Source organism: Rosa rugosa, chromosome 6 (genome assembly GCF_958449725.1).
Source record: "Rosa rugosa chromosome 6, drRosRugo1.1, whole genome shotgun sequence".
In the NCBI taxonomy this organism is placed as follows: domain Eukaryota; kingdom Viridiplantae; phylum Streptophyta; class Magnoliopsida; order Rosales; family Rosaceae; genus Rosa; species Rosa rugosa.
The window spans coordinates 39,290,053-39,303,355 of record NC_084825.1 but is presented as its reverse complement, the minus strand read 5'-3'; the positions used below and the strand labels follow the sequence as shown (position 1 = coordinate 39,303,355).

The window sequence follows — 13,303 nt, the reverse complement described above, 5'->3', positions numbered from 1 at the left end:
AAGGGCGGTGGGGTGTGTGGGGAGGAGTCTGGTGGTGGCGGGGACGGTAAGGAGCCGAAAGTGATTTGAGGCAAGGTTGAGGGTGTCTGGGGTGGTGGAGGGAGTGAAAAAGATGGTACCTGTGAGTGTGTTGAGTTTGTGGTAGAGGAATGGATCGGTTGGTGTCGATGGGTAAGGGCATGCACTATGGTGCTCTGTAGGGCTGCCATCTGAGCTGTTATGTGATTTTGGAAGGAAGAGTGGTTCAGTTGAAAACTGTCGATGGAATGATGGAACTCGTCTCGGAGCAGCTCAAGAGAGTGGTGGAATTCCTCTCTGTGAAGATGTGAATCAGCTCCGGCTTGGTAGGACGCAGATGGTACGGTGGAGCTGGGTGGGGTGGGTGGAAGTGGCGGAACCAAAGCGGAGGTAGGAGGGGCGGAGGAGGGGGCGGCAGTCTGCACGGTCCGAGAAGGAGGCATGGCTTGATACCAGATGATAGGTGCACACACAGAAATGAGATTAAAGGGAAAGAAAGAAAGCTAAAGTTCATTCATAATTCTTCATTGCCTCATTCTGGGATTCAGCTACAATACATAAAGGGCTGGAGAACTAGGTTCCAACCGCTACAAAAGGATTGATCGACAGGTGGTTCAGGACCACTTCTTACATCAGCATTCTTGGAGCTACTATGATTGGTTATGGGCCTGTTGGGCTGCCTGCAGATTGGTGATTAGTGGTGGGATTACTGGGCAGGTCCTAACAACAGACCGTGCCACGTGACGCAGGCAACCGCATGCCCGCACCTAAGAATTTCTCCGGTCGACTTGCCAAAGGCTACCTATTAATGTTTAAATACTACAAAAAAAAAAAAAAAAAAAACCCTTTAAGTAAGACACGTGTCTAAGTTCTACTAGCCGGTCGGACAAATCTACCCGACCCAAAATCTTCTCCTCCTCTTAATTCCGGTATACTTCTCAGTTCGTCCAGTGACGACGCCAATGGCGAAGAAAAAAGACCGCAGAGTCGTCGCGCCGAGTTCCGATCGCCGCAAAGTCCGAGTCGAACTGTCGCACCAACTCTCCCACTCAGCCTCATCGTCCTCAAATCGGAAGCTCGTAATCACCTTCGTCCTCTTCTTCGTCGTATCTTCAGCAATCTCGGTACTCGTGTACCGCCTCAATTATGCTCCGATCACAGACCGGACGGAGTCCTACGTGTTCCGGCGAGGCCTCGTTAAGCCCGACGTGACCTACCAAGAGATCCTCACTGCAAGTACCTCACTGATTACTTTAGCTTAATTTCGAGCTGTTTTATAGTATCAATTAGGTTTTGTTAATCAGGAAATGCATGGAATGATATGAAATTTTAGTGTTTTAGTAACAATTTTGTGGCTTTGTTCGTAGCTTTTTCTGATTTCTCAGCAGCCAAATAGAAAATTTAATGATTTATTACTGTGTTTTGGTGTATCATTGTGAGATTGATTTTAGGTTGTTGTTCTTGAATCGTATTGAAAATTCAGGAAAATGCAGTTGTTTCGGAAAATACGACTGGCAGGCACTATACTTATCCTGTATTAGCTTACATTACTCCATGGTATGTCTAATAGCTATGTGATTCTGTTGATCTTTTCTATTTGAAAGCTTGGAAATCAAATTTTTATCTCCAATGTACTGTTTCAAACCAAATACAGAAGGAATGTTCTTTTTCGGGGTTAAAAGACGTTATTTTGTAAATGACTTAACATGTTTGGAACAGAAATATCGAATAGCAGAGTTGAATGTTAGTTGTTTTGTGAATTGGGAACATGAGTGAAAATAGATTTAACATTTCAAACCTGATGGTAAAAGGATGTGGAATTCAAAATTTTGAATTGACTGATTCGTTTGGTTCCAGACACGATGTTAATCTGGTTAAGAATGTAGTAGAGTTTGAACCGGTCCACTAGTATTTCTTGTGTACAAAGAGTCATTTTTGGTCTAGTATAGATACCATATTGTACTCTTTTATTGTTTTGCATAGTATTTTGGTTATGAAAGTTTGATTTTCTGTGACAACCTAGGAATATGGTTAGTACAGCTGTGTTGCTTGTGATAGATATATTTGCAAAACTGTGCTTGAAGCGTATGAACTCCTTTTCCATATGAATTTGTGCAGGAATTCTAAGGGCTATGACTTGGCAAAAAGGTTTAACTCCAAATTTACACATATATCTCCAGTCTGGTATGATCTGAAGAGGTATGCTTCCAGTGTTCTTCGTTTGATGAAGTGAGATGAGTAGTTGGTCTTTTCCCTAACCTATAATAATGAGTAATATATTTCTTCCGTTTCATGACCAGTCAAGGGACCAGCTTAATTCTGGAAGGCAGACATAATGCTGATATTGGGTGGATCTCAGAACTTAGAATAGCAGGAGACGCTTGGGTATGGAAAATAACTTATTCAACCCCCAACCCCCCAGACATTCAATGACATATTATCAGCTTTCATATCCTGTAAGACTACTAGAATAGAATAGAAATCAGTCGTTTTCTCCTTATTTGCTTTATGTGGAGCTGTAGCTTCAATGATTGAGATGTAGCTTCAATGATTGAGAAATTAATTCAGTCAGGCATGTAATAAACTTGGACAGGCCCATTCATAGATTTTTGATTAGAAAGAAATTTAAATTTGTATTCCATGACATATTGTCCCTATTTTGCTGATTGATAATCCTCTATACTGGTATAGGTATTGCCTAGAATTGTTCTGGAAGCTTTTCCAGCAGAGTTGCTTACAAAGAAAAAGCAGAGGAATAAGGCTATTGATCTTATAGTAAGCGAGTGCAAGTAAGCCTCCCATCTGACTATTTTCTCATCTTTATTTTTTCAAGATATCGTGCCCTGACTTGGCATAATTGGCTTCCAAGCGTGTTGGACATTACAGGCATCTAATTATGTTGCAGTCTGTATTCTGTACCAACGTATAGTTTCCTTCATATTGATGTAATTTGGGGCCTTCTTTCTGTCTAGGGAAATGGGCTATGATGGAATTGTGCTGGAATCTTGGTCAAGGTGGGCAGCTTACCGAGTTTTGCATGATCCAAAGATGCGGAATTTGGTAAAGGCCACTTTTTCTCTTCACCTTTTAGTAGTTACAATTCCTTTGGTTAATCAATTAAGTAGAGTGACATGTATGGCATGTTTTAAAAACTCTGTCATTTTGTTGAATTATTTTCACCCATAGTGAAGCCTTTCACAATTTCAATCGTACATCTTCTTTAATCATTTCAAGTTTTGCAAGTAACAGAACTTTGATCGAATGCAATCTGGTTGTATTGTTGTAAATCAGAATCTGCTTTGCTATCTAAATTTATACATATCTGGACACAAAGCAGGTAGACAACTAGACATACAAAAAGGTGTTAGCTTCCTTTGAAATCTCTGTTTACAAGGTTTATTACTGGATAACAAGAATCTGTCTTGCTATTCAGCAGTACTGTTTGCTAGAATGTGAAACATATAACTCTTATTGCTGTTTCAAATATGTAAGATCTAAAGGAATCTTTATTTTTTTGCTAGTTTAGGCATTACAGTTTATAAAAGATCTTGGAGATGCACTGCATGCTGTGACTTCAGAGAGGAACAATAAGCACCGCTTGCAGTTGGTGTATGTTATAGGCCCACCACATTCAGAGAAGCTCCAAGTGCATGATTTTGGACCTAAAGATCTTCAGAGCTTGAGTGATGCTGTGGATGGATTCTCACTTATGACGTATGACTTCTCAGGGCCTCATAATCCAGGTCCCAATGCACCTCTGAAGTGGATCGATTCCACCCTCCAGCTGCTCCTTGGTACCAATAAAAACAGTGCTCTGGCCAGCAAGATACTTCTTGGCATCAATTTCTATGGAAATGATTACATCCTCTCAGGAGGTATTCTATTTCTCTTTCCCTTTGCACATTCAATTCCTCTTGTTGATGGTTTCGGAAAATATCTTATTTGATTTATCATTTCTTAGTGGATTTCGGTTTATGAAGACAGTACTCTTAACTTCTATCGACAATGCAATGCAGGTCCTGGTGGTGGTGCTATCACCGGAAGAGATTACCTCTCCTTGTTGGAGAAGCACAAGCCTGCATTTCGATGGGAAAAGAACAGCGCAGAACATTTGTTCTTGTACACTGATAATGATCATAACAATCACGCTGTGTTCTACCCATCGTTACTGTCAATTTCCATGCGACTAGAGGAAGCTCGTAAATGGGGTTGTGGCATCTCGATATGGGAAATTGGGCAAGGTCTGGATTACTTTTACGATCTTCTGTAAAACAGTCCTCATTCGATCTTCTGCTTGTAACATATTTTGATAATCTTTGGTTCACCTATTCTCTGCCGTAGGATAACAAAGTCTAGTTAGATGTGAGTGTCTGTGACAATAGCTTGAAGAATTCTTAGAAGATTCTTAATAGTAGGACTAGGCCTTTCTATGCCTCTTCAAGTACTGACAGCCATTTGGATTTCTAATCTAAAACAGACCTTAGTTTAGTGTAATGAGTAATGAGTAATGTGGGTGATGCCTTTATGTTCTATGAAAAGATGATTTTTTTTTAACTAAAACGAGATTTCCTTTGGCGCCAGTTTAGATGTTGGAATATAATTTTACAGAGTGGTGAAATATGATTAAGGTGAATCTACCTTGGTTTAAGGATTCGTATTATCGCGAAATCTCTAGCGAGTACCACTGTACTGCTGCGTAGCATGTACTGGAGACTTTCACTTCTGCGGACTTCTTTTCTCAACCACACAATGTACGAGGCAAAGTCTTGTGCTTTCAATCAACATAATTTATCAACAAACTTCTCAATCCTTAACACTACGTGTCCTGCACCGAATGGCCAAGTTTCTCATCTTGCATGACACATCAGCACCACCCTCCCACCCAAAGACCAAAAAGACACCAGCCAAGTTGCACCCACTAAAGAAGCTAAGGCTTGTAGAGCCTTAGAAACAAAAAAATTCTGCGTAAACCCTCCATCTCTCATGGTGTTTAAGGCTTTTCCATCACTATTCTGAGACCCCCCAGAAAGCCTTTCTGTGTTTTTTCAAGTAGAATTATGCTATGGAGGCCCTCAATGCAGCAAGCTTGACCCCTATATCAGTTCTTGGTGATAGAAAAAAAGAACCCAGAAAATTCCCATCACTGCCCTCCATTTCACTACCCAAGTTCTCAAGCTCCACTAGCTTTAGTGCTAAAGCTTCACAAGAGGGTTTGTCTAAGAGCTTCCATGGTGGACTATTGCTTTTGTCTTCTGTTTTCAATGCTGGGATTGCCAAGGCTTTGACATATGAAGAGGCATTGGGGCAGTCAGTGAGTGCAGCAAATGGAGACTTTGATTCAAGTGGAGCTCTTGACAATGTTATTAGCTTTGTTAATGACAACCCTGCAGTTATAGCTGGTGGGTTTGCCATCTTGGCTGTTCCTTTGGTTTTGTCACAGGTGCTAAAGAATCCTAAGCCATTTGGTGTTGAATCTGCTAAGAGTGCTTATGCAAAATTGGGTGAAGATGCAAATGCATTTCTTGTTGATATAAGAGCACCAGGGGAGATAAGGCAAGTAGGTAGTCCGGATATCCGAGGTCTGGGGAAGAAGGCAGTGCCAATTGTTTATAAAGGGGAAGATAAGCCGGGCTTCTTAAAGAAGCTCTCTTTGAAGTTCAAGGAACCAGAGAATACTACATTGTTCATCCTGGATAAGTATGTGTCTTCACCCAATTTTACAGTTTACCTTTTCTCATTCTTTATATATCATGTCTCTCAATAACTGCTGTGAATAATGATTAGTTAAAAGAGAGTTTCAATAAGAAAATTGTTTTTGTTTGGCTTTCAAAGCAGTCTCAAAAGCTACTGAATGAAATGCCTGGTATTGAGATAACTAAGTCAGTACATTATTTTGCAATCGAATTATGCCCATCTTCTTTATAGGGCAAAAGAATAAAGCAATTCGCATAACCACCTTTTTTGGAGAAGAAACTAGTAACATAGAGTAGAACATTCATACGATACAAGTCGGTTCATAACTTAAGATCTTGGTTTTCATACAATTTTAAAAAAGTTGTCATCCGCTGTCACAACAATGTCAACCTTTGGTTCTAGCTATAACCCTTCTGAGTTCTGACAAGCAAGCTGAATTGGATAAATATAAGCAAATACACTATGGAAAGAAACTTTTTGTTGACATTCCATTTTTAGTTCCATCATAAACTGGATTCTGATTATAGTGTTCTCAGTTTGACTCCCTTTTTGCACTTGGTTTGCGATCTTGCGATAAATCTGTTACTTTCTGAGTATCTGACAGAATTTTTGGTATTTCAAAAGCCAATATATGAAGCTTATGTTGATAAATTTCTGATGGAAGCCAGGTTTGATGGGAACTCCGAACTGGTTGCTGAGTTGGTCACTGTAAATGGGTTCAAAGCTGCTTATGCCATAAAAGATGGTGCAGAAGGACCCCGAGGATGGGTGGTATTTCCCATTTCCTTTCGCTGTTACTCTTTATATTTATATAAGTCTTATCTAATTGTATTACTTGACATGGATTATCATTTTGCAGAGTAGTGGCCTTCCTTGGGTACCACCACCAAAAGCACTGAGCGTTGATTTTGGCAGTTTAACGGATACTATTAGTGGTGCTGTCGGAGTAATTCTCTTGACTTTCTTACATGGGTTGATTACTTTATTTTCAAATATAATGCACAATTGAAAATTTATTACCAAGTCCGTTAGCTTGGAAATTTAGCATATGCTACTAGTTATGCATTGAAGTAATTGACATCACTTGCATTGGTTGGTTACTATAATTTCAATTGAACTATATCATATTGCTTGCTAGTCGATCATCTAATTGAATTAGAAGGTGCATACTCGCCTAGCTTATCTTTCAATCAAAATGGGCTAAGCGAGTCATTGTCAAGTAAGATGAGTTGAGACGAACATAATTATTGGTTTTTCAGTGAATGGTTTCTTAGTTTTGATACTGTTTGCAAGAATATTTGGCGTCGCTTCATGCTTTTAGCAGGATCTTTATATAGCTATGTGGTCAATTATGTGCAGGAGGGCTCAGGTGTCTTGTCTGTTTCCCTTGGCATTGCTGCAGCAACCGGGCTGGGTTTATTGGCTTTTACTGAGGTCAGGCTGATCAGTCTATAGCATATTGATTATTCTCTTGTTTTTCCTTTTTCTGTGACATGGATTGTTGTAGGAAGAGTTTTCAAACTGACGTTTGCTCTGTATCTTTCTAGCTAGAAACAATCCTGCAACTTTTGGGCTCAGCTGCACTAGTACAGTTTGCCAGCAAGAAACTTCTTTTTGCCGAGGTAAGTCTTCATTCCTTTACTTTCAAGAAGTTACTTGAATGGAAAGTTTTCTTTGGCTGATGAGTTCTTTCCTCTGAAGTAACTCCTATCTATCCTTATCTAATTGCCTGCCATTGCTCTATCGCTTGCTATACCTCTAGTTAGTTATAATACCAGGCTTCAGTCTTTAAAATTAAGTTATTCTTGTAGAGGTGAACCTCATCAGAACTCCTTTATCATAGAGGATCCATTGTTTTTTAAATACTCTATTTTGAAAACTAAGGATTAACATGTAACTTTTCTCTGACAGGACCGGAATAAAACTCTACAAGAAGTGGATAGTTTCTTAACCACCAAGGTTGCCCCAAAGGAGCTTTTGGGTGACATAAAGGTATAAAATTACAAATGTGGTTTCAACATTTTGAACTGGTTCTTGACTTAACCACATGATATCCAAGTAATTTTTTTTTCTTGTTTGACAATTAGCATACACCAAATTCTATTATTTTGCCTCATATTACTGTCTTTTTCCTTGTGTTTGCCTTGAACTTCAGGAAATCGGAATAGCTCTTCTACCTGTACCTGTGATTAGCAAGGCTCTTCCTGCACCTGAAGAGGCAAGTCCAGCCCCCAGTGCTGCTGATACTGGAGTGAAAGCAGAAGCTGCACCGGAACCTAAAGTAGAAGCAGCTGCAGAACCTGCCCCTGAGATAAATTCCGTTCCCAAAGCAGAAGTTAAAAAAGAATCATTTCCTGGGATTTCAAAATCCCTTTCTCCATTCCCCTATGTAAATTCCTCACTTCACTTGCTACTTAAATTCCTCATATTTGGCTTCATCATTTTCATGTTTGCTTCTTTTGTGGACAAATTGAACAAGCCTTGCATTGTTTTGTTTCGTTTTCTCATTGCAGTATCCAGATTTCAAGCCTCCAACATCTCCGCGCCCATCCCAACCCTGAAGGCCCGATTGTATTATATCTCACTGTCGTTCTACAACAGCATGCCGTTTGTCCAGATTTTTCCAAGCTACGCTATAAGTTGTGCAACCTATGCTCCTGTTACTGTGTTACCTGAAACTTTCTAGGCTATATTTCTCTGATAAAAACACTGTCATGAGTTGGATAGCAAATAATTTTCCATTTCTTTTCTTTCCCTGCTTATATACCCTATTTGTAACCAGTGGATCTTTTGTAGATGTGATTCATGTATTAGTTATGTTTGGCTTTACTATAAACAGTACATCCTTGGGGTTCTGGGAATGGAACTCTGTGTTTTTGCCCCACCACTAACCTAAATTCTAGTTAAAACAACTAGAAAACAATGTTTTTTATTTCCTCATACCTTGACCGTTAATGAGACTACCATGATGGGACATGGTGCCTAAATTCTCAAATTACAATAACCATGAAAAGAACGTCCCGAAATAATAATCTATTATTGATGTGCATTGAATTTACCCCCAACAGTCAGCTCAAATTACCACATCTCTTTTATCTCAAGACATTATTACTTTCTATCTCGGCTCAAGTTACCACATAACGGTAACAATTTTAAAACTCACCCAGCTCAGAATTCTCAGAAGGCTTCCAACGGTGCCAAACAGCCCACACGTCAGCCTACACTTTTTTACCGTTACCAAGCAATCCCCAAACGCCGCCGTTCGGTTCCGGACGAAAAGCCTAAGCGGGAATTTGAAATTCTATTTCTTTTTCGGGGCACTATCTTAAATTCCAATTTAAAAAGAATTAACCTGTTTGTTTTTTTCTGTGTCCGATCGGAAATGAAAGCACAAATATAAAACCCGAAAATCTGAAATTAAAATCAAAACCAAAAATCTGAAGCGCTCTCTATCCATCTCTTTTCCCTCTCTTTCTGAAAAAGTGAAAACATCACTCTCTCTCTTGGTTTCTGTTGCTTGAGGCTCATCAATGGCGAGGGTCAAGCACACAGCTGCCAGGAAAGACCGGATTAAAACCGCTCGCCGGCAACCAGGTCTCTCTCTCTGTGTGCTTGAATCTGTTTCTGTTGAGGATTTTTATATTTTCTCTGTGTGAAACCCTAATAACTCTCTCTCTGAATCTGCAGGAGGCTCGCCGGCGCCGGCGCCGTCACCGGTACTCTCTTTTCCTCTCTATCTCTCTCATACTTCAAATTTGTCGTTAGTCATTTCTGATTTTGCTTTAGCATGCTTGTTTCTTTACTTGGAATTGGGGGAAAATTTTGAGGGATGTTCATGAAGTAGAGTTGACTGCTAGTCAAAATTTTGAGGAATATAGTGTTGATTTTGGTATATTTTTGTAATTTCGTTTCTGATTGAAAATTAGAACCAGGAGGTGACCTAATTTCTAGCCTTGGGAACATGGAATTAGAGTTGACCTAGGGGAGTGTTACTCCATTTCCTAAAAGTTTATGCATTTGGAAGTAGTTTAGATCAACAATACTCATCAAGCTATCTTCAATGAGGAAAATGCAATATGTTGATTTTAATGTTCCTAATTTCTTTGGCTTTTTTATTTATTTTTATTTTTTGATAAATTGAAGGGACCTTCTGGAAGGCCTGGAAGGCCGAGGAAAAGTCCGACAAGTAAGTGTGGTTTCACTACTTTTTTTTCGGATTGTGTATTTGTTTGCTGCTGATGGCAGTGGTGGTGGATGGTAATGGGACTAAGTTGAGTTTGAATGATTGTTGTGTTTACAACTGTAGGTCCAGGATCACAGAGGCAGGGGACACCTAGGAGGAATGCCACAACAGGTGAATAGACTTTCATTGTTTACTTGTATGTTATTTGCTTTCATTTGTTTCAATCTGATACTGGTGGTGGTAATGGTGGTATGGGAAATAAGGTGATTTTGAATGATTATTGTTGCTATATGGATAGGTCCAGAAGCACAAACACAGAGGAAGAAGAGACGTAACAGGCCAGGAACTGTAGCTCTTCGAGAGATTCGTCACTTTCAGAAGTCGGTGAAGCTGGTTATCCCAAGTGCACCTTTCATCAGAGCTGTAAGTTCACTAACTCACTTATTGATGCATATAAGCACTTGCACCCACACATGTAAGTGCTTTTGCACGATGCATGAGCCAGTGAGCCACATCCAGCAAGATGTTACAGATGGAAAAGAAATGTTAGGTAGTGTCAGTGATAAAAATTAAATGCTGCACCAGCTGTTTACTTGGCAATTTTTCTTTTTAAAATCAGAATGCTTATCTGTTTTGCCATTATGGTAACCAGTTTTGGTGGCATTCTTCTTATGATGTTCTTTTGGTTGTCAATATAGCCTGCATATTAGTGGACCTTTACATCTTTGCAATATACCGTAAAATACCCTTGTTTATGATTCCAGCATTCGTTACACTGAACTATGTATGTAGTGAGTTTAATAACTAGTGCTTACAACTTACTAGCCACTAACTAGGCTTTGCTTGTGATGCTAGAATTTGGTTAGACTGTTATCTATCAAGTTCTCTGCACTAATTATACTAGTGAGTTTGATTGCTCCATGCCAACAATTTTGTCATTCATTGTAGGTCAGAGAGATCACCGGTACCTTGTCTAATGATGTTACGCGTTGGACTGCTGAAGCTTTACAGTGTATTCATGAGGTGAATAACTATTTTTCTTCAATTTAATGGCAATTGACCCTTGGTTGAATGTCCACTTGCATGTAACAGAACAACCATGCCATGCTACTTTTCTTCCGCTGTACTCTTCAACTCCCTTATTTAGATGTCTACTTTCTACTTTCAGTAAATCTTCCTAGTCTAAGTGTGCGGATGAATGATGCTATGCCGTATCTGGGAACAGTGTATAAAATAAATCACACACTTTCTGAGCTGAATATTCCATTTTTTAGGTTATTTTATGCTTTATCAGACGATAAAACTCTTGTGCAAACCCAAGATTCTACAATTTCTTGTTACAGCCCCTCAGCTAAATAAGTAAAGCCTATCCAGCGTATTGCTTTGGTTTGGTTGCAGGAACACTCCTTTCACTATCTGATTGGGTTTCCTATAACGCTTAATTGCATTCTGTCAAGATTTCACCTCCAATCTACACTCAAAACAACTCACTCTATAACAGTTTAAATAGAAGGAGAAGATGTAAAGCAAGAGAGAATTAGAAATGAGCAAATGGTGCACTTTATGAAATTTATTCAGCAGCCCACTTTTAGATTAAACACATTGTGAGTTACTGTGAAATAAGGCTCGAGCCTTTTTCACCAGAATATTACAACTTTACAAGTGCATTTTTCTTTTTTCTGTTAGAAATTGCTCAAGCAATTTTGAACAGAAACTTACAACTCGCTGGGACAACACAAGCCACCTTGCTTGGTTGATTCTCAGCTGCCTTTTATATTGAACAAGTTATGAGTTACTGTGAAATAAGGCTCGAGCCTTTTTCACCAAAATATAACTTTACAAGTGCATTTTTTTTTTCTGTTAGAAATCGCTCAAGCAATTTTGAGCAGAAACTCGCAACTCACTGGAACAATACAAGCCACAATTGCTTGGTTGATTCTCAGCTGCCTTTTATATTGAACAAGTTCTGAGTTTCTGTGAAATAAGGCTTAGAGCCTTTTTCACCAGAATGTTGCAAGTGCATTTTTTTGTCAGAAAGGGCTCAAGCAGAAACTTACAAATCGCTGGAACCACAAAAGCCTGAAACTGCTTTGTTGATTCGAGTACTTAGCTACTACTAAGCTAAGGGTGGTTTAGGAAGTTGCCATTGGCTTTAACACATCGAGTACTTACCATAAATTATTTGTCATATCTATTATTTATTTATTTTGTCTTGTAGGCAGCAGAGGATTATCTAGTTCATTTGTTTGAAGATTCAATGCTCTGTGCAATTCATGCAAAGCGTGTTACTCTTAGTAAGTCAGACTGGACATTTAATATCTCTGCTTACTAATTTTTTAGTTCCCTGCTGCTATGTTATATTTGAGTTTTGGCCAATGCTTGTAGCGATATATGACCTGAACTGGGAGACTTATGTTCTCTCAAAGCTGTAAGATCCATGCCTGCTTTCAATTGACCTGCAATTTTCTTTGTTCAATGAAGAAATGTTAATCTGTTAGAAGATGAGGAATACGAAAATGTTGTTTATCTGAAATATTTTCGCATGCTGACCAGTTATTTACTTTGAAGTTGCAGTTAGTTGACCATGGTATTGTAATATATCATAACAAACATGTTTCATTGTTTTTGCAGTGAGGAAGGATTTTGAGCTGGCTCGTCGTCTTGGAGGGATAGGGAGGCGGTGGTGAGAGGATCATAACCAATGCTGTAATCACTCTGATCATCACCATTAGAATCAAATGACTTGTTCTGACAGTAGCAGTATGTTGTACTTTATGGTAGGGCTATAAATTGTAATGAATGGCTAGATTAATCTATATGCTGATTTGGATATCTATATCAGATTTAAACAATAGTATGTTATGGATACTTTCAGTTAGATTTTGATCTCATTATTCATGTATATGAATCCCAACTGACATTGGGCAATGGGATGCTCGAATATTTAGTTCTCTATGGAAGTCTGGATTTATAATGTATTTCTGGGTAGGAGGGAAAATCAGTCTTTACCATTGGGCCGGGTTCTGATATCTGTCAGTGCTGTGGGCAGAAGGAACTGGAGAAATGATTAAGAGGAAGAGGGTATATTAGTGCAGAGTCTCTTCTTTATATTCCATTGATTACTTTTCTTTTTCATTTGATCTCATTGTCTATTTATAGTGGCAATCTCATTCTTGTTTCTGTTTACATTGTTGCTTCTTACTTTTCTTCTCCTGCTGAACATGTCTTCTGTCAGTCGCAGTTATATTTACCACAAATAACATAAAGCTAAAACTTGAAAATAGAAATGCTATCAGGCATTGCTAAGAAAGATTTTCAACTGCGCTCTGATATGTTCAAATCAAACTATATGTTAGTTGGTAACCCAAGCCATAGACCCGGGAGAAGCTCGAACGACCTTCAACAAAA

General features: G+C 39.0%; 3 protein-coding genes across 3 annotated transcripts; all 3 read left to right on the top strand.

Moving 5' to 3' along the window:
- The first annotated feature begins 889 nt into the window (after positions 1–889).
- On the top strand, positions 890–4,556 carry LOC133714529 (uncharacterized). The gene is made up of 8 exons (XM_062140652.1): positions 890–1,250; positions 1,502–1,575; positions 2,137–2,217; positions 2,319–2,403; positions 2,710–2,807; positions 2,991–3,078; positions 3,545–3,893; positions 4,035–4,556. Exons 1-8 carry the CDS (start codon positions 981–983, stop codon positions 4,286–4,288), a joined length of 1,299 nt encoding a protein of 432 aa, XP_061996636.1. The 5' UTR covers positions 890–980; the 3' UTR covers positions 4,289–4,556.
- Positions 4,557–4,928: 372 nt separating this feature from the next.
- LOC133714528 (rhodanese-like domain-containing protein 4, chloroplastic) lies at positions 4,929–8,573 on the top strand. Its single transcript, XM_062140651.1, has 8 exons — positions 4,929–5,715; positions 6,381–6,483; positions 6,572–6,658; positions 7,072–7,146; positions 7,260–7,334; positions 7,624–7,704; positions 7,868–8,101; positions 8,226–8,573. The coding sequence occupies exons 1-8, from the start codon at positions 5,081–5,083 to the stop codon at positions 8,271–8,273; spliced, it is 1,338 nt and encodes a 445-aa protein (XP_061996635.1). The 5' UTR covers positions 4,929–5,080; the 3' UTR covers positions 8,274–8,573.
- Positions 8,574–9,076: 503 nt separating this feature from the next.
- On the top strand, positions 9,077–12,871 carry LOC133715600 (histone H3-like centromeric protein cnp1). The gene is made up of 8 exons (XM_062142142.1): positions 9,077–9,306; positions 9,400–9,428; positions 9,856–9,898; positions 10,019–10,066; positions 10,194–10,318; positions 10,844–10,918; positions 12,114–12,189; positions 12,527–12,871. The coding sequence occupies exons 1-8, from the start codon at positions 9,243–9,245 to the stop codon at positions 12,580–12,582; spliced, it is 516 nt and encodes a 171-aa protein (XP_061998126.1). The 5' UTR covers positions 9,077–9,242; the 3' UTR covers positions 12,583–12,871.
- Positions 12,872–13,303: the final 432 nt, after the last annotated feature.

Bases quoted from the DNA above. Each gene is read 5' to 3' on its own strand.
- LOC133714529 (XM_062140652.1), top strand. From the start codon at position 981: ATGGCGAAGAAAAAAGACCGCAGAGTCGTCGCGCCGAGTTCCGATCGC. The intron at 1,251-1,501 runs GCAAGTACCTCA...TTGAAAATTCAG, and splicing joins CCTACCAAGAGATCCTCACT to GAAAATGCAGTTGTTTCGGA. The intron at 2,404-2,709 runs GTATGGAAAATA...ATACTGGTATAG, and splicing joins GAATAGCAGGAGACGCTTGG to GTATTGCCTAGAATTGTTCT.
- LOC133714528 (XM_062140651.1), top strand. From the start codon at position 5,081: ATGGAGGCCCTCAATGCAGCAAGCTTGACCCCTATATCAGTTCTTGGT. The intron at 7,147-7,259 runs GTCAGGCTGATC...GTATCTTTCTAG, and splicing joins GTTTATTGGCTTTTACTGAG to CTAGAAACAATCCTGCAACT. The intron at 7,705-7,867 runs GTATAAAATTAC...CTTGAACTTCAG, and splicing joins AGCTTTTGGGTGACATAAAG to GAAATCGGAATAGCTCTTCT.
- LOC133715600 (XM_062142142.1), top strand. From the start codon at position 9,243: ATGGCGAGGGTCAAGCACACAGCTGCCAGGAAAGACCGGATTAAAACC. The intron at 9,899-10,018 runs GTAAGTGTGGTT...TTACAACTGTAG, and splicing joins GCCGAGGAAAAGTCCGACAA to GTCCAGGATCACAGAGGCAG. The intron at 10,067-10,193 runs GTGAATAGACTT...CTATATGGATAG, and splicing joins TAGGAGGAATGCCACAACAG to GTCCAGAAGCACAAACACAG.